Source organism: Scyliorhinus canicula, chromosome 9 (genome assembly GCF_902713615.1).
Source record: "Scyliorhinus canicula chromosome 9, sScyCan1.1, whole genome shotgun sequence".
Classification (NCBI taxonomy): Eukaryota; Metazoa; Chordata; class Chondrichthyes; order Carcharhiniformes; family Scyliorhinidae; genus Scyliorhinus; species Scyliorhinus canicula.
Window position 1 is genome coordinate 175,135,190 of NC_052154.1, and position 27,304 is coordinate 175,162,493.

The 27,304-nt window shown below is 43.3% G+C and overlaps 1 protein-coding gene across 3 annotated transcripts; it reads left to right on the top strand.

The window, feature by feature from the left end:
- Nucleotides 1-1,964: 1,964 nt before the first annotated feature.
- Nucleotides 1,965-26,265, top strand: LOC119971918 (prestin-like). 3 transcript variants are annotated; one of them, XR_005461946.1, is made up of 4 exons: nt 1,965-2,046; nt 2,250-2,422; nt 18,629-18,727; nt 25,734-26,265. XR_005461946.1 is itself a non-coding variant. In XM_038808243.1 (4 exons), the coding sequence occupies exon 4, from the start codon at nt 22,698-22,700 to the stop codon at nt 25,077-25,079; it is 2,382 nt and encodes a 793-aa protein (XP_038664171.1). In that variant the 5' UTR covers nt 1,965-2,046; nt 2,250-2,422; nt 18,629-18,727; nt 22,644-22,697; the 3' UTR covers nt 25,080-26,265. The 3 variants fall into 3 exon arrangements, 2 of the variants coding, with proteins under 2 accessions (XP_038664171.1, XP_038664172.1); XM_038808243.1 differs by having other exon boundaries at nt 22,644-26,265; XM_038808244.1 differs by lacking the exons at nt 1,965-2,046; nt 2,250-2,422 and adding an exon at nt 17,600-17,749 and having other exon boundaries at nt 22,644-26,265.
- The last annotated feature ends 1,039 nt before the right edge of the window (nt 26,266-27,304 follow it).

Below are 27,304 nucleotides of genomic sequence, written 5' to 3' on the forward strand. Positions count from 1 at the left end.
GAAGCAATTGTGCTAATCACTATGCTACCGTGCTGCCCAAAGTTGATGAACAGCTTCCACCTCGAGAGGAACCCTTCCACCACGCCACGAATGACGAAATCAATCTTTTCCAAATCAGCAACTCTGCCAAACAGCCCACCGGCAGCTCCAAATCCCACCAGCACAACAAAATCCGTCTCGGGGCTATCAGAGAGTCAAAGGTCAACACGCCGGCCTCTCTCCCCACTGCACTCTCGGATCCTCCACCACGCCAAATATCGGCCCCTCTGGACTCGAGCTACCTTTACCCCGAAAATCTTAGACAATACTTTCCAAAGTATTCCAAAACCCCCTCAACCTCAGATACACCCAAAACGTATGCACATGACTCACCGATCCCCCGCACACCACCCACACCTACCCTCCTCTCCAGGAAAGAACCGACTCATCCTGGACACCCTCATGTGCGTCTTGTGCACCACCTTAAATTGGATAAGGCGAGGATGTATTCACGCTCTGCCGAGTTTCACTCCAGCCCCCAATGCCCCACCCAACTCCTCCTCCCACCTATGCCTATCGTCCTCCAGGGCAGCACACTGGTTTAGCTCACTCGGCTAAATCGCTGGCTTTTAAAGCAGACCAAGCAGGCCAGCAGCGCGGTTCGATTCCCGTACCAGCCTCCCCGGACAGGCGCCGGAATGTGGCGACTAGGGGCTTTTCACAGTAACTTCATTGAAGCCGACTCGTGACAATAAGCGATTTTCATTCTTCATTTCATTTCTCTCTTCATCAACTCCCAATACATGTCCGCAACCTTGCCCTCCCCAATTTCATCCTCGGACAGAAGCTTATCCTCCAGCATCCGGGAGGCAGCATCAGACGGTGTCCAGGATGAGTCGCTTCTTTCCTGCAAATAACATGCACTCTGACTTAGAGCAGTACATGAACCAATTTTAAAACAAATAACAAGAAGCACACTCCCTCCTTGACTGTGCATTTGTGAGGTTTCTCTGTTTTGTAACTGAGAGGATGGGTACAGCGGAGGATCTCAAATGTTCTGGCAACTGGACCACAGCCGAGCTGGTAGGAAGAGCAGCTCCCACTCAGCAACACCAATTTGACACAACTGAGAGCAGAAATTGAGCCCAGCAGGCCCTCAATCCTTGCCCCTCAGACGCTAATGCTGAACACTAGGAGACTGCTCCTGACCTGACTCCAGTTTCAGGGAAACATTGATTGTGTGTGAAATCCTGTGAGCGCAGAACAGAAAAATGATACTTGCAACTACCACTTGTCAGTGAATGTCAATGAGGGAGGGACCGTCACTACCTATTTGAAATCAGTATGTACCAGTCTCTGCAAAACTCAGAAATAGCCTTTAATTTTAATTTGGTATTTTTCTCAAAGAATATTGTTGCTCATGTTCATTTAAATGAGTCATATGGTGGAATCACTTACTGCTATGATTAATTAAAAACTCAAAGGTCTGCAACTGCCAAAGGACCAATGATCATAAGACATGGTTTTGAAATTTACATTACAGAAAATAACGGAGACCGGTTCAGCTCATTTGGCTGGGCAGCTGGTTTGTGAACAAGGCAAACAGCCCGGGTTCAATTCCCATACCGGCTGAGGTTATTCATGAAGGCCCCGCTTTCTCAACCTTGCCCCTCGCCTGAGGTGTGGTGATCCTCAGGTTAATCCACCACCAGTCAGCTCTCCCCCTCAAAGGGGAAAGCAGCGTACGGTCTTCCGGGACTATGGTGACTTTACTCTTACATCAAATAATTTACCTCAAGGAGCATAATGTAAAACTCGACAGCAAGAATTTTGGCAGTGGACATTTGATGGGATGACCAGCTGTAAAGGATCATATCAAACTGGCAGATTAGGTTACTGTATGCCATGTCTATTTTGGGCAGGGACGCTCGCTCTCCACGCTAGCCCTTATTAGGGTGACTACATCTAAACGTCACAACCCAGTTACTGAGAGTGGCTTTCATTCTCTCCACATTAACGCAAACACCACTTTGGCTGTGCTGAGCATAGGGAAATCAAATGAAATGGGTAAGTGCAGAACCAGTTCAGTAGTCTAGTCAGAGACACAGGAGTAGAGCTTTAGAGTTTCCTGCATTCCTTTACTGGATTTTAAGCCCGTCCAGCTCAGCAGGAATGCTGCACGTATGGGTTTAACATTGGGATTGGGAATCCCCCCCCCCCAAACCATTTACATTGGCTGCTGTTTCAACTGCCGTTGCTTTTTCCTTCAGGACAGGTATTCAGATCGAGCAAGAAGGAACCCAATTCCACTGGCAAAGCCGTGCTCCAGTGACGTCATCTGGACCGACGTGAGGTTTGAACTGAAGATTGAGGAAAGCCCACCCAATACCAGACCTGTCAGGAATAGTTGGCAGCAGCAGGACAGTGGCCAGAGGCGACCAAGGTAAGATTTATCTATTGACACTTTGAAGGTAGTCAGGGAGAGCTGGATTCCTCGCCCAGGCACCACAAGTAAATCTCAGAGGTTCCCTTCTTTGAACTAGCTCCCCACCCTCCCTGCAACCGTACTCGCTTCGGTTAATCGAGAGGCCTGACTGCTGGGATAGAGTCCCTTCCTGACCTTGATGGTGGAAAATCTCACACCCATCCATAGTCCAAATCATCTGAGCTTTCGGCTGCAGTAATTAAGCCAGATGAATGAATGCCTGCAGATGCCCTCACACCAGACTTCTGCTTCTAATTAGGATTATTGGGTTGACTCGAAGGCCAGGATTTTCCAGTGCTGCCGAAGTCAACGAACCTGTGAACCGCTCGCCACATTTTCTGGCCCGACCCCCCATGCGATGGGGCCCTCTGAATAGATCTAGGGGCTTCTTGTTTTCGAAGAACGTTATCGTCCCTTTCTACAGCACTGACACTTTACACGTGTGAAATATCAGGCAGAAGTGGTCAGCATTCACTGGATAATTTTCTCATAGTTGTACTGGGAACTGTGCACCTGACGTGCTTTAATGTTGAGTGAAATGTCAACATTACTTATGCAATGAGCCACTTGTTTGTGGTCTTCACAATGAATTGCAATTGTCACAACTTTTCTGATAAAAGAAGAACTATTTCTGAAACAATCCAAGTCAGTTCTATTTCTGCAACATTACAGTCAGACTTCAGATATTAATAAACTTTGTTGATGCTACTTGACTTTTCAAAAGACAAACTTGTTATTATCTCAATGGTGTCAATGTATAGGATGGTTAGAGTGGTGTATATGGTTATGGTAGTGTATATGTTTATAGTGGTGTACATGTTTACAGAAGTGTATATGGTTATGGGATGTGTAGGATTATAGTGGTGTATATGGTTATAGTGGTGTGTATGTTTATAGTGATGTGTATATTTATAGTGGTGCATATGATTACAGTCGTGTATATGTTTATAGTGGTGTATATGTTTATAGTGGTGTATATATCTATAGTGGTGTTTCTGATTAAAGTGTTGTAAATGTTTATAGTAGTGTATATGTTTATAGTGGTGTATATGTTTATAATGGTATATATGTTAATGGTAGTGTATATGTTCTTAGTGGTGTATATGGTTATAGAAGTGTATATGGTTATAGTGATTTATATGTTTATAGTGGTGAATATGTTTCTAGTGTTGTATATGTTTATAGTGGTGTGTATGTTTATAGTGGTGTATATGGTTATAGTGGTGTACATGTTTATTGTGCTGTATATCGTGTCATGTGAGAGTACCTTTAAGAAATGTGTGCTTCAGAAATGTACCTTTAAGAAATGGGTGTTTCAGAAATGTACCTTTAAGAAATGTGTGTTTCATAAATGTACCTTTAAGAAATGGGTGTTTATTACTGCAGTGATGTCAGAGAGTGGGTTGAGCTGGGCTGTCTGTTAGCTTTTTACTTTCGTTTTAGGCTGTTTGTTGCAGGGTGTTTAAGTTTTGTTTTCAGTGTTGGAGCTGAAGCCAGACAGAGCAGGTGTACTGTTGATCTCTCTGCCATGAAAAGACTATCTCTTGATCATTTGGTGAATTCAGAATTATAAATGTGTAGTGAATGTAAACCTAATGTGCTTCTGTGAAAAGGTATTCCTTTTGTCTTCTGAATGTCGTTTGGGAAGTTATTAAGGATTACTTAGTGTTGTATTCTTCGGGGGTTGTATTTGAATTGATGGTTACGAAGATATTAACTGTATGTTTTAAAAAGGTTAACTTGAGTTCATAGAATAAATATTGTTTTCATTTAAAAGTACTGTAGAGTGGGCCGTGTGCTCCCCATAACCACAATCTATGAAAAGTCGTGGGTCAGGTGAACTCCATGATACACTTTGGGGTTCTTTAAACCCTGGCCCATAACAAACTGGGGGCTCAAGGGGGATAAAAGTCTATCTATTGGATTGGCTTAGTGAACTTAAAGTCAATGAGGGGTGAGCATCTTATGGTTGCTTTTCATGTGGTATTCTAGTTTAAGTGGGGAGTGTGTTGTGGACAATGGCTCTTTCAGAGACTCTGCAGTTTTTGGGGGTGGAGGCGGTCCCACGCAGTACCTTACGGACAAAGACTAAAAGCAGACTGTTAGATTTGGCAAAAACATTGCAGTTCACATTACCTGACAAAATGCAAAAAGATGAGATAATTATGGCTAAGCATTTAAAGTTGTCTGAGACACAGTTTGACTCATTAGAAATGGCAAAAATTCAGTTACAAATTAAACAAATGGAACATGAGAAAGAATTAAAGCAGCTAGAATATGAGAAAGAGGAAAAAGAAAGGGAGAGAGAAAGAGATAGAGAGGAAAAAGAAAGAGAGAGGAAAAAGAAAGAGAGCGAGAAATAGATAGAGAGGAAAAAGAAAGACAGTGAGAGGAAAAAGAAAGAGAGAGAGAGGAACAAGTAAAGGAGAGTGAAGAACGGATAAAAGAAAGAATAGCCCTCACAGAACAAAAAGAAAGAGAAAGGAAGATACGGATCAGGGAAAAAGATAAAGCGAGAGAGTTTGAACTTCAGAAAATGGCCTTGAAACATGACAGTCAGTTAAAATTGGCAGATGTAAAGGGAAACATACAGTTGGATGATAGTGATGAGGATAGGGAGAAAGAGCATCAAAGTCGAAGGCTTGGTGGGAATCTATTTAAATATGTCCAAGCATTACCAAGGTTTGATGAGAAGGAGGTAGAAGCCTTTTTCATTTCATTTGAGAAGGTGGCTAAACAAATGAAATGGCCACAGGACTTGTGGGTATTACTGATTCAAACAAAGCTGGTAGGTAGAGCTAGTGAAGTGTTTGCATCACTACCGGAGGAGGTATCTGGGACGTATGAGGAGGTGAAAAATCCATCTTAGGTGCATATGAACTAGTGCCTGAAGCGTACTGACAGAGGTTTCGAAATTTAAGGGAAGAATTTGGTCAAACATACATGGGGCACGATTCTCCGCAAATGCGGCGAATCGTAAAGGCTGCCGTTAAACTGGCCGTGTTTCACGGCAGCCTCCGCGCCCCCTCCCGGGACCTGATTCTGCCCCCCTGGGCGGGGCTAGCAATGGGGCCCCGTGAAGCACGGCATTGCTGACTTAGCGACCGTCGCTAAGTCCACGCACCAAGCGTCACGCCGGCTGACGCGCACGATGACATCAGCCACGCATGCGCGGGTTGGACGGCTCCAACCCACGCATGCGCGGGTCCGTCATCTCCCTCGGCCGCCCCGTGGACTGATCCTGCGGGGCGGCGGAGGGAGAAAGAGTGCGTCCGTTACGGACGCACTGCCCGCGATCGGTGGGCACCGGTCGCGGGCCCATGCCCCCCTTGGCACGGCCGTGGTACTGCCATGCCAATCCGGGCCCTGGATGCCCAGAACGGGCATGTTGCGGCCGTTTTTATGACGGCCGCAAGCAGGTGTGTTTGCTGCCGTAAAAACGGTCGTAAAGGCCTGGGCACTTGGCCCATCAGCCTGGGGAGAATCGCTGTTCGCCGTAAAAAACAGCGAGCAGCGATTCGTGTCGTGGGGAGGCCATGGTGGGGGGAGAATAGCGGGAAGGCATGAAAAATGTTGGGGACGCCCTCCCGCTTGTCTCCGACCCGTCGTGGGCAGCGGAGAATCGCGCCCATGGAGTTTGAAAGGCTCAAACAAAGTAATTGTGATAGGTGGATAAGGGCTTTGAAAATAGACCAAACCTATGAAGCTCTCAGAGAAATTATACTTTTGGAGGAGTTAAAAAATTCAATTCCTGATGTAGTGCGAACTCATGTGGAAGAACAGAGGGTTAAAACTGAATTAGTTCATAAATCAAAACTTGGTTTCTGACATCAGTTTCAGCCTGTGAGGGATAGAAACTGGGGACATGAGAAATATTCAAGTGGTAAAGGTAAAGGTGATCTGATGGGAGACAATAAAGAGAGTGCACCTCAGATTAACAAAGAAATCCAGGAGGGTGGAAAAGAAATGAAAAGTTTCAAATGTTTTCACTGTAATAAACTAGGCCATGTAAAGTCACGGTGTTGGTGGTTGAAGAAAAGCACTAGGAAGGCTGATGTGGTAAAAAGGATAAGGGTTTGTTAAAGTGGTAAAGGAAAGCCCAAGTAAAGCAAAGGAGGTGCAAAAGATTGTACAGCCTGACCAAGAGGTGATTGATAAGAAGGTGCCAGATCTTTTTAAAGAATTTACTTGTGTAGGTAAAGTTTACTCATGTAAACTCGTGTTTACTCATGTGTATCAGGAGGAGCAGGTAAAGAAGTCACAATTTTAAGAGATATGGGAGCTAGTCAATCTTTAATGGTAAGAGATGAGGAGTTATGTAGTTTGGAAAGAATGTTGCCAGAAAAGGTGGTAATATGTGGAATTCTGGGTGAGAGGAGTAGTATTTAATTATATAAGGTAAGGTTGGAAAGTCCAGTGAAGAGTGGTGAAGTGATAGTAGGAGTAATAGAGAAACTATCTTGTCCAGGAATACAGTTTATCTTGGGTAATGATATAGCTGGATCGCAGGTGGGAGTGATGCCTACGGTGGTTGATAAGCCAGTGGTAAATCAGTCAACTGAAGTGTTGAAGGACAAATATCCTGGAATTTTTCTGGACTAAGTAGTAACAAGGTTGCAAAGTCACAGGTTAAGACAAGAGGAGAAATCAGAGAGTGAAGGTGAAGTTGAAGTGCAATTATCAGAAACGATTTTTTGTTGAAATCAGATGGTTGAAAAAGAACAAGAACAGGTGGAGGATGAGGCGGATATTTTTAGTTCAGGAAAATTGGCAGAGTTACAACGGAAAGATGTAGATATAAAACGGATCTATCAGAAAGCATACACGGAAGAGGAATCTGAGTGGATACCAAAGTGTTATTATCGTAAAAGTGATGTCTTGATGAGAAAATGGAGACCTTTACATATGCAGGTGGATCAAGTTCATCAAGTAGTATTGCCGGTCGGGTATAGAAAGGAGGTGTTGCACATGAGGTACCAGTGGCAGGTCATTTGGGAATGAGGAAAACTCAAGCTAAGATCCAGAAACATTTTTATTGGCCTGGACTGCATAAAGATGTAGTTAAATTTTGTCAATCATGTCACATATGTCAAGTGATAGGGAAACCTCAAGCAATGATAAAACCAGCGCCTTTAATACCCATTCCAGCATTTGAGGAACCTTTTACAACGGTCCTAATTGATTGCGTAGGACAGCTTCCTAAAACAAAAAGTGGGAATCAATATCTTTTGATGATAATGGATGTGTCTACTAGGTTTCCAGAGGCCATCACAGTACGTAATATACATACATACTTCTATACAACTAAAAAGATTGTGGAGGAGTTACTTAAATTCTTTACGAGATATGGACTACCCACAGAAATACAATCGGATCAAGGATCAAATTTTACCTCAAGGTTAGTCAAAGAAGTTATGGATAGCTTAGGAACAAAACAATTTAAATCAACTGCGTACCTTCCAGAATGGCGGGGAGCATTAGAAAGGTGGCATCAGACATTAAAGACAATGTTGAGGGCTTATTGTCACGATTATCCAGAGGATTGGGAGAAAGGAATTTCATTCGTACTGTTTGCAATAAGGGATGTATCTGATGAGTCAACCAAATTTAGTCCTCTTGAACAAATTTTTGGTCATGAGGTAAGAGGACCACTTAAATTGATTAAAGAAAAATTGGTGAGTGAGGAATCATAACTTACATTATTGGATTACATGTCAAATTTTAGGGAACGATTAAATAGAGCAGGTGAATTGGCTAGACATCATTTAAAAGTTGCACAAAATGTGATGAAACGGGTCGCGGACAAGAAATCCAAAGTTCGTAGTTTTGCCAGTGGAGATAAAGTTTTAGTATTGTTACCAGTGGTAGGTGAGCCTTTAAAAGCTAGGTTTTGTGGACCTTATCAGATTGAAAGTAAATTAAGTGAGGTGAATTATGTGGTAAAAACACTAGATAGAAGGAAGACTCACCGAGTGTATCATGTGAATATGCTTAAAAGGTACTTTGTAAGGGAAGGAGAGAAAAGGGAGGAGGTTTTAATGATTCTAACTCAAAGTGACGAACCAAATCCAGATGACTGTGAGTTTGTCATACCTCAAATTAAATTGGAAAATGAGGATGGTCTTAAAAATTAGGATAAATTGTTGATTTACCTTCCAGAGGAAAAACGAACTGACCTGAAAGAGTTATTGATGTCACATGGGCAAGTTTGTAGAGATAAATTGGGAAGTACTAAAATGGCTATACATGATGTAGATGCCATTCCAATCAAACAACATCCATATAGACTTAACCCTTTAAAATTGGCACAGGTTAAAAAAAGAGATTGAGAGTATGCTTAAAAATGCATTAATTGAAGTGAGTTGCAGCCAATGGAGCTCACCCATAGTGATGGTACAAAAACCAGACTGTACCCAACGGTTGTGTGTGGACTATAGAAAGGTTAATGCAGGTACAAGAACGGACTCTTATCCTATCCTACGTTTGGAGGATTGCATTGAGAAAGTGGGACAATCAGTTTTTATTTCCAAACTGGATTTACTTAAAGGTTACTGACAGATACCTTTATCCGAAAGGGCAAAGGAGATTTCAACTTTTGTGACTCCAGATGGTATATACCAATTCAAAGTTCTGCCATTTGGCATGAAAAACGCACCAGCCACATTTCAACGGTTAACTTACAAAGTTGTTTCAGGATTACCGAATTGTGCGGTATACATAGAACATAGAACAGTACAGCACAGAACAGGCCCTTCGGCCCTCGATGTTGTGCCGAGCAATGATCACCCTACTTTAAACCCACGTAACCCGTATACCCGTAACCCAACAATCCCCCCATTAACCTTACACTACGGGCAATTTAGCATGGCCAATCCACCTAACCCGCACATCTTTGGACTGTGGGAGGAAACCGGAGCACCCGGAGGAAACCCACGCACACACAGGGAGGACGTGCAGACTCCACACAGACAGTGACCCAGCCGGGAATCGAACCTGGGACCCTGGAGCTGTGAAGCATTGATGCTAACCACCATGCTACCGTGAGGCCCCAATACATCGACGATCTGGTAATTTTCAGCCAGACATGGACAGAACATTTGAAACACCTGATGGAGTTATTCGATCAACTTCAGGAGGTGGGTTTGGTGATAAACCTAGCCAAAAATGAATTTGGAAAAACCCAAGTCACTTTCCTTGAGGAGTTTCCGATACCCTCAAGACAAAGGGAAACAATGGTTATAGTGGTGTATATATTTGTAGTGGTGCATGTGTTTATAGTTTTGTATATGTTTATAGTGGTGTATATGTTGACAGAGGACAGGGTTAGAGTATATATAGTTATGTCTTGGAGTTTGGTGTCCGAGTGTGCACAGATGCATGAAGCATCTGCATACCGTAGTTCAATAACAGAAGATGGGATGACCTTGGATCTGGCCTGCAGATGGTGGAGGGTGAATAGGTTTCCATTTGTTCTCTAGTTTAGCTCCACTCCAACGGGGAAATTGCTGAGGGTGAGATGGAGCAATTCAGCAAGGAAGGTGGAGAAGAGTGTCGGTGCGATGACACAGCCTTGCTTGACCCAAAGATGAATTGGTTCGGTGGTGGATCCATTGGTCCAGATATTGGCTTGCATGTCATCGTGGAGCAGGCGGCAGATGGTGACAAACCTTTGGGGGCCGCTGGAATGGAGAAGAACGCTCCATCATCCCTCAAGGTTGAAAATATCAAAGGTTACTGTGAGGCCACAGAAGGCCATGTACAAGCGTGGGTGCTGTCCCCTGCAGTTCTCTTGCAGTTGCTGTGTGGTGACAATCATGTCCGTTGTGCCCCATAGTGGGCAGGATTTGCATTGCGATTCTTGGAGGCGCTTTTCAACCACAGGGAGAAGGCAATCATAGAATCATAGAATTTACAGTGCAGAAGGAGACCATTTGGCCCATCGAGTCTGCACCGGCCCTTGGTAAGAGCACCCAACTTAAGCCCACCCCTCCACCCTATCCCCGTAACCCAGTAACATTGAGGGGCAATTTAGTCTGGCCAATCCACCTAACCTGCACATGGTGGGTACCATGCTGTGGGATGCATTCAAGGACACTTACACTGAAGTCAGAGTCTCAGTTAAGGAGGTGTTCAAAGTGATCCTTCGAATGGGCGCTGACGGCCTTTCTGTTCTTGATGAGCACCTCTCCGTTGCAGGTCAGCACTGGGTTGGGGTCATTCTTGGTCCATAGTTGGTCTTGACTGTGCGACAGAAACCTCCCACATCATAGTTGACAACGAATTGCTGGATCTCCTGCGCTTACTCCATCCAAAATTTGTTCTTTAGGTTGTTTTTTTTTTGCTGGAGCTCAGTATTCAGCTGTCTGTAGAGCTGCTGTCTCACTCTCGAGTTGGGTTGCTGTTTCAGGTTCAGAAGAGCCTTGGGCTTGTGGCTTATCAACTCCTGGATCTCCTGATTGTTCTCATTGAACCAGTCTTGGTGTTTCCTGGTTGAGTTACCAAGCGCCTTTTGGCAGGTGCTATTTATGGAGAACTTGAGGGCAGACCAGGCACTGTGGTGAGTGAGGGACACAGATCGGCAGTGAGGCACTGGCTGACTATGGCTTTCCTATCAGGGTCTTTGTGTGTCTCAGCGTTGCTTTTGATGTGGCATTGTTGCTATTGCTGTTGCTGCTTTGAGGCTCTTTATAGCCTCACTCTCCTCGCTGAAATCTCATTCCTTATAGCCTGTTCTCCACGCTGAAGTCCAGCTCTTTATTCCCCACGTTCCTCGCTAAAATCTCGCTCTTTATACCCCAATCACCTCGCTGAAGTCATGCTCCTTACCCTCTCTCCTCACTTGTGACTTCCTCTTTATCTCCCACTCTCTTCACTGGGATCTCACTCTTCATAACCCACTCTCCACGCTGATGTCTCGCTGAAATATTGCTCCCTACATCCTGCTTGCTCACTGAAGACTCGCTCTTTATACCCCGCTCTCCTTGCTGAAAACTCTTTCATTATGCCCTGCTCTCCTCGCTGACGCCTCGCTCTTTATAATAATAATAATCTTTATTGTCACAAGTAGGCTTACATTGCAATGAAGTTACTGTGAAATGCCCTTAGTCGCCACATTCCAGCGCCTATACTCTGCTTGCTCACTGAAGACTCGTTCTTTATACCCTACTCTCCTCGCTGAAGTCTTGCTGCTTATACCCACTCTCCTCGCTGACGTCTTGCTCTTTATTCCCCGCACTCCTCGCGGAAGTCTCGCTTTTTATACTCCCCTTGCCTCACTGAAATCTTGCTTTTTATACACCGCCCTCTTCGCTGAAATCTCGCTCTTTGCAGCCCTGCTTGCCTCGCTGAACTCTTGCTCTTTATTCCCCGCACTCCTTGCTGAAATCTGGCTTTTTATACACCGTCCTCATCACTGAAGCCTCGCTCTTTACAGCCCCATTCTCCTCGCTGAAGTCTTTTTTGATGGCGGTGTGGTGGGTGGGTGGGAGGGGCGCGATCTCCCACCGTCCTAATTATTCAGGACATAGAAACAGATAGTGAGAGTTTCTACAAGTATTCAAAATGGAAATGCATTATTAAAGTGAGTGTTTATTCCTTAGAGAGTGAGACTGGGGTATTAATAGTGGGAAACAAGGAAATGGCAGGATATTGAACAGGTATTTTGTATCTTTATGAAAATGTATCACACCTCATGCATGTGAAGCCTCTGTTACGTTAATCTTCACAGCGGGTCCCGACCCCCGACCTCTGTTCCTGACGGGACTTTTCTCCACAAGGAATGTGTGGTTGTCACTCCGACTGATACTGTCATAGATAGATGTATTTGCCGCAGACAAGTTGGTGAGGATGAGGTCTATTTTGTTTGGTCCCTTGAACTTTATGAAGGAACTCACCAAACACTTCGATATATCCAAACCAGGATCCCTTTATTGTGTCTCATGTGGTAAGATGGCAATCTGATTCAGAGCACATTATCATGGAGTCTTGCTACTCCTCGGGAACAAACACCTAGCACTGACCAATTACATGTACATCTTATTACACTCTCAATCTTCTTCTGAATATGGTGGATGTGTCTCCCTTTAGATCCGGGTCCCAGGTCACATTGACCTTAGTCTGGAGACCGCATGGTGTGTTTGTACCACCACCTGCTGGTTGGAGGTCGCACACCATCCAACTATGATATAGTTCAAAAGCAAATCACTGCAAGATCAAGTATGTTTTCCCTCTTGCTTGTTTCCCTCACCACCTGCTTGGGACCCAGACTAGAAGCCATGTCCTTTTGGACCTGACCTGCCCAATTTCTGGTCGTACTACTGAGCCATTCTCAGTGATGGACATTAAATTCCCTCACCTAGAGTACATTCTGCGCCCTTGATACCCTCAGTTCGTCCTTCAAATGGTCTTCAACATGGGGGAGTGCGGATTCATCAGCTGATGGTGGGTCGTCTGTTGTAATCAGCAGTAGGTTTCCTTTGCCCATGTTTGACCTAGTGCATGAGACTTAATGGGATCCAGAGTTTGTTTGTTTTTAATCATATTTGATTGAGGTACTTGAAAATTTTTAATAACAGTAACATAAACAATGACATCAACATGGTAAAATAAACATCCCCCCCCCCCCCCAGCCCAATCTTCACGCACCTCAACCATACAACAACAATCCTCCCCTCTCCCACCCTCCCTCCTTGGAATACTAATTGGATCCAGAGTTGATATTCAGGGCTCCCAGGGCAACACCCTCCCAACTGTTGTACCACTGTGCTGTCACCTCTGGTCAATGGGACAGGTCATACCCAGGTATGGTGATGGTGGAGTCTGGAACATTATATGTAAGGTATGATTCCCAGAGTAGGACTATGTCAGGCTGTTGTTTGACTAATCTGTGAGACAGCTCTCCCAATTTTGGCACAAGCCCCCAGATGTTAGTTTGCTGTTATTTCCAGGTGGTTCATATGAAAAGGACAAAGGTAAATTATGAAAGAAATCTAATGCAAAATATAAAAACGGATAGCAAAATATTCTATAAGTACATAAAAAGGAAGAGGGTAGCTAAAATCAACATTGGTCCCTTAGAGGATGAGACTGGGGAGTTAATAATGGGGTACACAGGAATGGCAGGGACACTAAATTAATGTTTCACGTCGCTCCTCACGGTGGGAGATACTAGAACGGTAGTAAGAGGTATGCAGAGGTTGTTGAAAAGGAGGAACTTTAAACAATCGCCATAACTAGGGGAAAAGTATGAGCAAACTATTGAGATTAAAGGCAGATAAGTTTCCAGGGCCTGATGGGCCGAAATCCAAGGGTCTTGCAGGAACTGGCAGCAGGGATAGTGGAGGCATTGGTTATAATATTCCAAAATTCCCTGGATTCTGGAAAGGTTCCAGTGGTTTAGAAAAAGGCTATTGTTACGCCCCTCTTTAAAAAGGGAGAAAGACAGAAAGTAGGAAACTATCAACCAGTTAGTTTAACAACTGTCGTTGGAAAATTGTTGGAATCCATTATTAAGTAAGTTGTAATGGGACAGTTGGAAAGTGAAAACACAATCCATCAGAGTCGGCATGGTTTTATGATGGGTAACTAGTGTTTGACTAATTTGCTGGAGTTCTTTGAAGATGTAACAAGCAAAGTGGACAATGGGGATCCTGTGGATGTAGTATATCTGGACTTCCAGAAGTCATTTGATAAGATGGTGCACAACAGGTAAGATCCCGCGGGGTTGAGGGTAATATATAAGCTTGGCTAAAGGATTGGCTAACTAACAGAAAGCAGAGAGTGGGGACAAATGGGTCATTTTCTGGTTGGCAACAGGGTTTGGTCCTTGGGCCTCAACTATTTATAATCAATATTAATGACTTGGATGAAAGGATAGAATGCGCTACAGCCAAATTTGCAGATGACACTAAATTAGGTGGGAAAGCAAGTTGCAATGAAGAAGTAAGAAATTTACAAATGGATATGGACAGCTTCGGTCAATGCGCCAAAATTTGACAGATGGAATTTAACTTGGCCAAGTGTGAGGTTATCCATGTTGGGTGGAGGAATAAAAAGACAACTTGTATCTCAATGGAGAAAAACATCAAAATGCTTCAGTGCAGAGGGATCTGGGAGTCCTCATGCATTAATCACAGAAAGTTCGTATGCAGGTACAGCAGGTAATAAGGAAGGCAAATGGAAGTTTGGCATATATTAGAATAGAGTATAAAAATAGGGATGCACTGATGCAATTGTACAGGACTTTGGTGAGGCTGCATCTGGAGTACTGCGCACAGTTTTGGGTCCCCTTACGTGAGGAAGGACCTAAATGCATTCAAGGCGGTTCAGAGAAGGTTCACCAGATTGATTTCAGGGATGAAGGACTTCTCTTATGAAGAACGATTGAGCAGTTTAGGCCTTTACTCGCTGGAGATTAGAAGGATGAGAGGGAATATAATATAAGATGCTAAAGGAGATTGACAGCGTAGACATAAAAGTGATGCTTCCCTTGTTAGATATTCTAGAACGAGAGGCAATAGTTTCAGGGTAAAGAGTGGCAGATTTAAAGCAGAAATGAGGAGGAATTACTTCACTCAAAGGGTAGTGAATCGGTAGAATTCACTACCCCAGAGTGCAGTGGATGCCGTAACACTAAACACATTTAAAGAAGAGATGGATAGGTTTTTAATTAGGCGCAGGATGAAGGGTTATGGGTAGCGGACATGAAGGTGGAAATGAGGCCGAGATGAGATTAGCCATGATTGTGTAGAATGGCGGAGCAGGCTCGAGGGGCTGAATTGCCTACTCCTGCTCCTAGACCTTGGGAGTGATTCTCTGTTGGCCAACACCGGAATTGGGAAACACAATTGGGCGGGGAATTGGTTTTGACGCCGAAATCGTGGCCAAGTCACAATTCTCCATTGCCTCGGCAGCAGTGTGAATGCATTCCAGAACGCACGTAGAATAAACACCGTTGACATATCATTAGTGGGTCTGACCCGGTATTCTCCAGGGCTTCCGCGATGCTCTGCCTCTACTGGGATGAATTCCCGATGGTGAGGTTCATTTGTGCTTTAAAAAATCATGATACAGGCGCCGTGGCTGCTGAGGGAGAGAGAGGGGCTCAGTGCTCATGGTCAATGCAGAGCTAATGTTCCGCATGGGCTCCTCAATGACGGGTTCCAGGGCACACAGACCCTCAGGGATCACCGCCAGACCTTCCCGTGCATCCTGCAAGTATCCAGCATCTGCCACCTAATGGACGACTCCAGAGGTTTATAATTTGCCTCGGACTCAGCATGGTCCTGGTCTCCAGCAATAATCCCAATGCCTCTGCCACTTCTTCAAATGAGTGTGATGTGCCTGCACCACTCGGCACTAGTTACCAGAAACCCAGGGTAATACACTGGGGACTCCGGATCAAACCCTACCAGGGCAAATATTGAATTTGAATTCAATACAAATCTGCAATTAAAGGTCTCATGGCGACCATGAAATCACTGTTGTAAAATCCAATCTGGTTCAGTTATGTCTTTTAAGGAAGGAAATCTGCCTGTGATTACCTACCTAGTCTGTCCAGACATTGTGGTTGACTCTTACAAATACCCTCTAAAATAACCTAGCAGGCCACTCAGTTCAAGGGATGGGCAATACATGCTAGCCCAGCAACACCCACATCCCATGAGCGAATAAAACAAATGTAACTATCTGTGCTTTGGCTGGTACCAAGAGGCAGCGGGACACTGGTGCAGGAGCGATGTATTTTTGGGTGTCTGATGGGGGGCTCCTCACTGTCACTTAAGAGAGTGTCTGGGATATCAGACAGAAACTCCGGATTCTCCGTCGGCGGGATGCTCCGCTTCACCGGCAGCGCACTCACACCTGCGGATTTCCCCACGGCGTGGGAGTGCCCACAATGGGCAATCCCATTGGCTGGCTGGCTGGCGGTGCCGGCAGGGGCGCACTGCACCATAAAACAGGTGGGGCGGGATGGAGAATCCCGCCCAATACGTTTTTTTAATTTTGGAAGACTGTGAGGAAAGGATTCCTCACTCCAGGAGTGATTTCACCCAAAATAGGAATATGGAACATTAAAACAAACTTTATTACTAACATGGTATTAAAATATATTTAACATCACACAAGAAAATAGCTTACAATTACCCCTTAAACAATGCTAATCAATACAGTGACACAATGACTCTTAATTGATATCTTTACTTCCACTCAAACAACAGAACCATCTCGGATCTCAATCCACTTTTAAATACAGTTAACACTTGGGAATAATGGCTGTATAACAATGTCTTAAATACTCCACTTTGAGAAAGAGAGATCTTTTGGGACTGGTTTAAAGAAAGAGACCTGACACCTTGTCAGAATAAAGCATAATCTCTGGTTGTAGTTCCGCTGAAAATCTCAGCTAACCTTCCAGCCCAAAACTAAAGCTGATGCTCAACACCTGACTGCTTCAAATTTTGGCTCCTCCCATTAACTGCATCATCTCACTAAACTGAACAAATGTCTCTAATTAACGCCGCAAGGAACCCTCTTAATATACACAAAAATCCATGAGCCCAAACTTTTATGATGCTTTAATTGCACCCTGGGCTCCCAAAAAGCCTAGGTGTCTTGCAAACCAGGATTTAAAAAAAAAACACTGCTGCAGCAGTCATACACACTAACCCAGACTTTCAACCCTTACTGCACTGAATACATATAATACAATATACCTGAAATTCCTACATTCATCACAAGATTTGGTTGTGAACAGAAGAAAATAGATTGGAATCCATTTAAGCTGACAGAAGAGTGAGACTGCCGTTCTCTTAAAAACAATGGGACAAGTAATAGGTAATGCAGTGACGTAGTGGTAATGCCACCACACCAGCAATCCAGAGGTCCAGGCTTTGGGACATGGGATAAAATTCCACTATGGCAACTGTTGGAATTTAAGTTCTATTATTAAATCTAGAATTGAAAGCTAATCTCAGTAATGGTGATCATGTATCTAGTATTGAGTATTGGATAAAACCCCATGTGGTTCACTAATGTCCTTTAGGGAAGGATATCTGCTGTCCTTACCCGGTCTGGCCTACACGTGACTCCAGACCCACAGCAATGTGGTTGACTCTTAACTGCCTACAAGGCATAAATAGGAAATGGGCAGCACATGCTTATCAGCAATGTCCACACTCAGCGCCTTTGAGTGATTTCAAAGGGGAATGATATGGAAGACTGAGAGTAAACTCTGTAAGTACAGTGGATTTCAGTACTGGAAGTGGAATATCACATTAGCTGCAATGGGTAAGTTCTGTAATCATCAAGTCTAAATAAGTTCTTAAAAAAATTATTTAACTTCACGTTTTTGATATTTTAACATTTTAAACACACAGCATAGCAAAGAAAAAACACAAACTTCCAACCTCCCCACAGTAACCTCAACCAATAACTTCACTTTGCCCCCCCTCCCCATTAACAGCTGACGGTGACCAGCTCCTTGAAATGTCGTACAAACGAATCCTATCTCTCGTGGAACCCCTCACTCGCCTTCCTCAAAGCAAATTTCCCCTTTTCCAGATAAAAGAACTCCATTAGATCCCTCAGCCACATTGAGGTACAGGGTGGAACATCTGACCTCTGACCTCCACCCCAAATGGACCCACCTATGAGCGACCAGCGAGGCAAAGGCAACGTCTTTTTTAAAAATGTGTTCATGGGATGTGGGCGTCGCTGGCTGGGCCAGCATTTATTGCCCATCCTTGAGGTTAAGAATCAACCCCAGTGCTATGGGTCTTGTGTCACATGTAGGCCAGGGCAGGTAAGGATGACAGATTTCCTTCCCTAAAGGACATTAGTGAACCAAATTTTTTTTATGATCGTCAACAATGGTTTAGGGTCACCTTTTTTTTAGACTTTTAATTCTAGATTTTTATTGAATTCGAATTTCACCATCTACCAAAGCAGGATTTGAACTCAGGTCCCCAGAGCAAGACTCTGAGTCACTGGATTACTAGTCCAGCGATAATACTGCTACTGCACTGCCTCCCCTCCCACTCCTGTCTGCAGAAGTCTAAGTAATTTATTTTATGTTAGCTGCTGTGGTTAATCAGAGGGTGATTGTAATGCTTTATACATTTCAATTTCTGGATAAATGATTGTCTTTTTGACTTTTTTTTAAAAAAGGTTGTTTTACACCTGTAACAAAGCGAGAGTGGCATTTGGAGTATGAGATTTGAAGTGTGGTGGACACATGCTAGACACAAAACTAGCAAATACCCTGTGGTAAGTATCATGTTCTGTAGACTGGCTGATATGAATGATGCACATCTAGTTTAAATAATTTATTGTGAACAACTGTGTGGTAAAGATAACTGGAATAAATAAATAACAAACTACTAACACTAACTAAATCTTATAGAGCTACTACAAAATACATCTATCCACCAACATGACTTACTCCCAACTGCCTTGAGGCATAGAGCCGATTGGTAAACTTACACTGCCACCTGCTGGTCGGAGGTCATGTACACTATAATATCCAGAATTGCTTTGTGCATATCATCACATCCCCTTTCCTTTGGAAAATGTCATTATTTACATTGATTAGATCATTTTTACAATTGAATATGATATGCATAAAAACATTTAACTATATACAGTTCATCACAAATTCAGTCTCTCAGGTTAATCTCAGTGCCTTGTATATCTTCTGAGCAGCTGCTGAATCAGTGACTGTGTTTCATTTTTTTCAAAAGATCGGTTTCCTCTCTGGTCTTCGAGTAACTGACTTTTCACATGGTTTGCAGGCTTTTACCATTGCGTCAATGTCGTGGCTGATGCCCGGCCAATACACTGTGTCCCTGGCTCTTCTCTTGCACTTCCCTCTTTTTTGAAAGATCAGTTCTTTCTTTTTCCTTTTTTCCTTAGCTTTAGTGCCAGCGTCTTCAAACGTGGTAAGGTCCACGCTCACACCTACCTTGGGCATCTTCCTTGCTGCTCATCTCGGCCAAGTAATTAGCTGTTTCTGGAGCTTTTACTGGATTGAAGGGATTTGGTTGATCCATGGTGCTTGCATTCGAGAGCTGTACTGTGTGTCCATGAACTGGTGAGGCATCTAACGTCAGCAGATGCTTGGACGCCTTTGAAGGTGAAGGCAAGTTTGTGACTTCAGGAATGATCTGAAAATCATCGTGTTCCTGTATCTTGCACAGGTCAATGCCCTCCAAAATGGGGATTATTTCTTCAATTTCCAGCTGGCTGTTCTCAGCTCATTTGTTCTCACTTGATTTGTCTTTTGTTGCAATCTCACTTTCAGACTCTGCACACTCCATCTTTGAGATTTCACAATCATCTTTCTCCTGCACAGATTTGATAGCATAGAAATTACAGTGCAGAAGGCCATTCGGCCCATTGAGTCTGCATTGACCCTTGGAAAGAGCACCCCACTTGAGCCCACCCTATCCCCGCAACCCACTAACCATGCCCAACCTTTTTGGACACTAAGGGCAGTTTGTCATGGTCATTGCACCGAACCTTGGACTGTGGGAGGAAACTGGAGCACCCAGAGGAACCCACGCGGACACGTGGAGAACGTGCAGATTCCACACAGACAGTGACCCAAGCCGAGAATTGAACCTGGGACCCTGGAGCTGTGAAGTGACTGTGCGGCTTATTATTGTGTCATTTATCATTAATGCACTGTCCATTTATCTTTTTGAGTGTCTGCATTAACTGCACTGTTGCTACAAATTGTCTTTGAGACATTGTCATTTTGCATGCAATGAATATACTTGTCTCCGCTACCAATCATGTCAACGAAGAACATGTCTTCGAGGCACACTTCATCAACTGTGCTGATGGCTTTTGTTTATGCCTCTTTTTGACGAGAAAAACATTGCCTAGCAAAAGGATTAGTTCTTCCACATTTGGAGCCTACCTTTCCAAACGCTGGGCACTGTCGTGGCAACTGCCATTTGCCGCATCGCTGGTATGAAATTCCAGATCGGGCTGGGCGCTCAAAATCGGCTCCTGCACTGGGAGCAGGTTTTTTTTATTCAACGGCGTCACCACACTGATGCCGTTGACTGCCTCGTCTACCTTCGCGCCAAAATGCCGGAGATTCAATGTGCTGATCTGCTTTGCTGCAAGGTCGCTAGCGTGACTTATGTGGATAGCATTTTCGAGTTGAAGCTCTGTTTCCCTTAGAAGCCTCTCGCATACCTTATCGTTGGAGATCCCGAATACTATCTGACCACGGATCATTGACGACTGGAGGGTCCTAAAATTACACGACTGCGCTTTCAACCGCAAGTTGGTGAGAAAACAATCAAATGATTCTCCTGCTTTCTGGGTGCGCATGTGAAATATGTAGTGCTTGAAGGTCTCATTTTGTAGGAGAGCAATGCCGATCAAATTGCTTGAAAACTTTGTCTAAGTTCTTACTATCTGCATCGCTTTCGAAGACAAGCGTGTTAAAAATTTAAATACCTTGGGGACCTGCTACAGTGAGCAGCAACGCAATATGCCTCTTGCCAGGCTGTGCCTGCTGACTAAGGGCTGCAACATAGAATTTAAACTGCTGCTTAAACATCCACCAATTCTTGTCTACGTTACCGGTAATCCGAAGCTGTTGAGGTGCCTTGATACCTTCCATCCTGGGATTTGATGTTCTACTGCACGTTGAGCACCAGTTGCCAGTAGCTTATCAGGTTAGTAGAAAAAAATGTGTTTTCTTTCTTCACCTTTGAAGTTATCTTTAATTGTTCAGATCTGTGCATGATCTTCTTGTTCTTAGTCGATCATCACTCTTGGTACTATGTCATGTTCTGTAGACCGGCTGATAGGAATGATGCACTACAAAACATCTAGTTTAAATAATTTATTATCAAACAACTGCGTGATAAAAATAACTGGAATAAATAAATAACAAACTACTAACACTAACTAACTATTATAGAGCTACTGCAAAATATGTCTATTCTCCTACACAACTTCCGGCACAGAGCCGAATGGTAGATTTACATTGCCACATGCTGGTCGGAGGTCATGGACAATATTATATACAGAAACGAAAGAGAAAATGCCTGAAAATCTCAGCAGGTCTGGCAGCATCTGCTGTTTGACCTTACACATCTTTTGTTCTCTCTAGGAACTGCCATTAGCACTCTTTCCCCTTGGTTTCTGTGACCATTAGCACCCAGTTTCCCTGGGTTTCTGTGGCTATGCCTCATCTCTCATTCTCACTCCACAGTATAAATATTTCCCACTTTCTCTGTCTGTTAGCTTTGACAAAGAGTCATCAGACTCGAAACATTATCTCTTTTCTCTCCCTACAGATGCTGCCAGATCTGCTGAGATTTTCCAGCATTTTCTCTTTCGGTTCAGATTCCAGCATCCGCAGTAATTTGCTTTTATATTATATACAGAATTATTTTATGCATATTATTACTGCAAGAAGTCTTACAACACCAGGTTAAAGTCCAACAGGTTTGTTTCAAACACTAGCTTTCGGAGCACTGCTCCTTCCTCAGGTGAATGAAGAGGTGCCTCTTCATTCACCTGAGGAAGGAGCAGTGCTCCGAAAGCTAGTGTTTGAAACAAACCTGTTGGATTTTAACCTGGTGTTGTAAGATTGCTTACTGTACTCATCCCAGTCCATCGCCGGCATCTCCACATCATGCATATTATTAAAGTAAAATGCGCTATTTTCTAAAGTTGTGAATATTCAGTCACATAAAATATCCCTTTAAGATCAAAAAGTCTAATTTCTGTTAAGTAAGCTCTGGGTGAGTTTATAAAGAAATGAACATCATGACTATTGTTTTATGTTTTTGTTGAGCTTCTTTGTTTCCTACTTGAATGAAGTGGAGTGTGGGAAGAGTGAAGGGGGATTAAAGAGTAGGAATATTGTGCATCATGATCTTTCAATCTGGGATAGGGAGCTATCTCGGATCAGGGAATAGTGGAAATGATGAGGGAGAATGGGGGCAGAGGGATGGTGATGGTAGGGACAGGGGGCATCGGAAACGGAATTTCTGAGGCCGAGATTCCGAGGAGGGAGATGCTGGGAATACTGATATGGAAGCCCCATGAGATTCAGGAGTCATGTGTTGGAAGGTTGGGAATGAAAATAAACACCTAATTAAACACAGAAAATAAAACCATTTATGTTTGCTTGTTTGCTCTATCTTCTGCTTAGATATTTAACATATGGAAAGAAAGATGAAAACGACTTTACACAGTATTGAAGACAATGTTAAGAAAGGAGAGGAAGACCAGTAAAATGAAGAACATGCTGGGAAGTTCAGAGTCATTCTGGTCGAGTGACACAATTCCAGATCCATCGGGTTCAAACATCCCTCTGGTCAGAACGGACAGGTCTTCCATTTATAACACAAGAACTCTACATAGAGTCTCGTTTACCACTGACATTCCTTATTTTCACCGCATCGATAAGTACAATGAAGAAAAGGTGTGTGAATATGAACGAAAGGCATCTGAACTAAATTTACCAGTTTCATATAATTTAAAAAAGTTATTCCTGCGAGTTTTTCCTATTTTACGATGGTTTCCCAGGTACAGAGCGAAGAGGTGGTTCATAGGGGACCTGCTGTCTGGAATTAGTGTGGGTCTACTGACTATCCCTCTGTCACTTGCCTTTGCAGTCTGTGGTGGACAGCCGCCTATTAATGGCCTCTACACTAGTTTAGTTACCACAGTCTCATATTGCTTGCTTGGCACAGCAAAACACCTATCCTACGGAGCGTCTGCATTCACTGGCCTCCTTATTGCCAAGAGTATAAGCCACAGTGAAACTCAAGAACCCGATTCTGACAGCGATTGTTCTCTGACATGTTTGAGAGAGCGCCGCGTGATTACACTCACCTTTGTTTCTGGAATTGTTCTAATTTCCATGGGAATTTTTCGCCTCAGTTTCCTCAGAACATACATCTCCAAGCCTGTTTTGAATGGTTTCAAAGCTGGAACGGCTTGTCATTTATTAGCCATCCTCCTGAATTTAGTACTTGGCTTGGATCCGCCAATTCATCATGGTCCTTTATCACTTGTCTATAGTTGCAAGGTCACAATTGAAAATATTAATCAAACGCACACTGCCTCAGTGATCACTGGCTTAGCCACTCTGGCATTTCTCATACCTTTCAAAATAATTAACTCTCTTTATAGTAGGCATCTCATACCTACAGAGTTTATTGCAATAGTCGCTTCCATTTGGCTATCAGTTTGGTTGGAACTAGAAAACAGCCATAATCTCAGGTTGATAAATGATTACCCATTTCACTTACCGAGACCTAGTCTTCCTTCTTTCTCCTTGATCTCCAGTGTTGCTGCAGATGCTTTTGCTGTTGCCCTGGTGACATTTGCAGTTAGCATTTCACTAGGGAGAGAAAACTCTAAAAAACACAACCAAAGTTATCACCCGCATCAGGAGACAATCGTTCTGGGGGTTTGTGACATCCTCCTCTCATTTCTGGGTACTTTCGCAGCCTCTGGGGTTTGCGAACAAACAGCGGTGCAGGAAAAGACTTGGGGTCAAACCCAAGCAGCTGGTTTGGTGGCGGCAAGCCTCTGCCTTACTGCCCTTCTCTGTGCAGACAGTCTGCTCCCACTGGTGCCCAAAGCAGTTCTTGGTGCTATTGTCATTTCAAATCTGGGGTCTTACTTCGAGTTCTTCGGGAAGTACTGTTTTGCGTGCAAGGAGAATAAATATGAGTTTGCGGCTGGAATGATGACATTTGCAGCCGTTTGCGTCCTCGACATAGACATTGGTCTAGGCGTTGGCGTAGCTTTCTCAATTTTGCTCACTCTACACAGGCTCCAGAGGCCTTCTTATGCCATCCTCGGCCATGTTCCCAATACAGAAAACTATACAGACTTGTCCATTGAGAAAACTGCCAAAGAAGTTGTCGGAATTAAAATCATAAAAACATTTGATTCTATTTATTATGGGAATGTTGATATCTTCTTGTCCTGGATAAAACTTAAAGTCAATTGTTACCTACAGTCTGGTAGGAGTTTGGGAAGTGATGAGGAATTATACAGTGAGGAAGATAAATATCATATGTTACTGGAATCCACGCAGTTCCTTGCACTGGATGAGCATGCTCTGAGACGGTTAAATCATACTAAATTGTACAGACATCAAATATCCAAACAAACTGCAGATGTTCACACTGTAATCTTGGATTGTGGGTCAGTTAGTTTTGTGGATGATGAAGGAGTAAATGCTTTGATTTACCTGTCGGAGCAATACCTCGGTACAGGAGTTGGCTTCATCCTTGCCAGTTGTTCAAGTGCAGTTCTGAAGAGCCTACAAGAACATGGTTACTTCAAATCAACGAGTCAAAGCGTTGCCTTCAGCAGCATCCATGATGCTGTTTTATTTTCCCTACAACAAACGGCAGAGAGAAATCAGAGCCCTCAAGGATCGGAATATGTCCCAGAGACAATTTGCGAAACGCTAACTGAATGTGATGTGGTTAAAATGAAGGCAGATACCAGCAACTGCACAAGTGCAGAACTTTGCCAAGTGGAGAGAGGTGAATCTGCATCCCATCAAAGGACTGGTTCAAAGGCAAAAAATCAAAGAATAATTGAATATGAGACAACCTTGTAACAAACATCTGTTTCAAACCATCACAGAAACGATTGAAAATATGATCTACATCTGATGCTGCATTTCTGCGGCAGGTTTTATTTTCCTTATAATGTGGTGATAAATTCTAATGGACACGATCAAAATGAAGCACTTGCTTTTTCTGAGAAATGTTACGTGTATGTGTGTGCATGTACTTGTCCTTATGGAGCATTCAAGGATCGAAAACATGCCACAAGATGCCAGAGTAAACACCATGTAGAAAATAACTTAGTGTTGATGATTATACAGAGGTGTCTGCATTTTGATGGTATAAATGTTGTCTGGGTGTTTTCTGCTAAATTCAGAAATATTTTTCCTGCACATTGGAGTTTAAGAAACAAATAAACCGTGAATACCAAAAGCCTGGTGTTCAAGGATCAGTGGTTACAATGAGATAGGATTTTTTTCCCATTTCTATCTTGGGAAATACAAAGTTCTTTGTTTGGATTTCCCCCACAGTGACTCAGGTGAGATTCGGAATTCCAAGGCACATTATTCTGAGAAGCTTTTGGACAAGCAGCTTTTTATGTCATGATTGATTTGGAAAAGAAACATGGGTACAGCTGATACATATATTATTCAAGTATTTGATTATATATTTATAACAATTTTCAATTTCCCTGCCTTCTTCAGCCAGAATTACAAAATTCTTCACAACTCGAACTCTGCAGCTGCTCTCTCTTGTCCAGGGAACAAACAACTCAATTATAATTGTCCAAGGATATCTGTCAATGTTTTAAAAAAAAATCTTGTTCTGACTTTGAGCTAAAGCACAATTGTATTCAAACTTTTTACCATGTCTGAACTGTTGTAGCCCTTTGAACAATATTGTTGTTAAACACAAGATCACAGCAGTAACTGAATCTACTTGTATTTAGTGTTGGACATGAAGTCTGTGCTATTTGTAAATCATTAAAGACTGTGGTCAAAATTGCTCTCATTGTTATCCAAAAACAAAGCAATCATTTTAGCTGTGGGAATAACGTGTATGAATTGTTGAAAAGAAAACCATATTACCAAATTGTCATCAACTAAACTAAAGTAATAAATTCACTCACTTCACTTCACTCGTTACACATCTATTTTTAAAAAATGTGTTTGGCTCTGAGAACATACATCTGTAATATAACGTACAAGTCAGCATTAAATACAAATTATAAAGTCGTTTTGTACAGTATTTCTGAATCACTTAATTTGTCACCTTCGAAGGATGTCACTTCTCTCAGAAATGGAAGGAAAGTGAAAATAACAGAGATTAAAACGGGCAAGAAAAATTCACTGATGGTCATCGATGTTGTGTTCTGTGATATATTTTTTTTAACTACTTTTATTCTGCTCTTTCACATTTTCTCCCAAATTTACACACACCAATAATAAACAATAATCAGTAATGAATATGTCAATCCCCATATCAATAACAACGATCCCATCCTCCCACTAAACCCCAAACATTTGCCCGCATGCTCACATAAACAAATGACATAAAAGAATCAGGAATCACCCATAGTCACCATTAACCCATACGGTCCCCCTCCCCCCAACCCTCCCAACCACACCCCCAACAAATGTTCGATGTTCTCCAGTTCTTGAAAGTGCATAATGAATAACGCCCATGAATTGTAGAACCCCTCCACCCTTCCCTTCAGTTCAAACTTAACCTTCTCAAGAGTCAAGAATTCCAACAGGTCCCCCCACCATGCCAGGGCACAGGGTGGAGAGGTTGCTCTCCAACCCATCAGGATCAACCTGCGGGCGATCAATGAGGTGAAGGCTACGATATCTGCCTCTGCAACCGTTTCCATCCCTGACTGGTCCGACACCCCGAATATGGCTTCCCGAGGGCCTGGGTCCAGTTTCACGTGCACCACTTTAGAGATTACCCTAAGATCCTCCTGCTAGTAATCCTCCAGCTTTGGACAGGAGCAAAACATATGAACGTGATTTGCAGCCCCCCCCCCCCACCCCCGCAACGTTCACACACATCTTCTACCCCTTCAAAGAATTGGCTCATCCTCGCCCTTGTGAGGTGTGCTCTGTATACCACCTTCAGCTGTATCAGCTCCAACCTCGCGCACAAGGTGAAGACGTTCACTCTCTGGAGCACCTCACACCAGAACCTCTCCTCCATATCCTCTCCCAACTCTTCCTCCCACTTTGCTTTGATCCCTTCCAGTGGTACTTTCTCCTCTTCCAAAATAGCTCCG

Bases quoted from the DNA above. Each gene is read 5' to 3' on its own strand.
- LOC119971918 (XM_038808243.1), top strand. From the start codon at position 22,698: ATGTTAAGAAAGGAGAGGAAGACCAGTAAAATGAAGAACATGCTGGGA.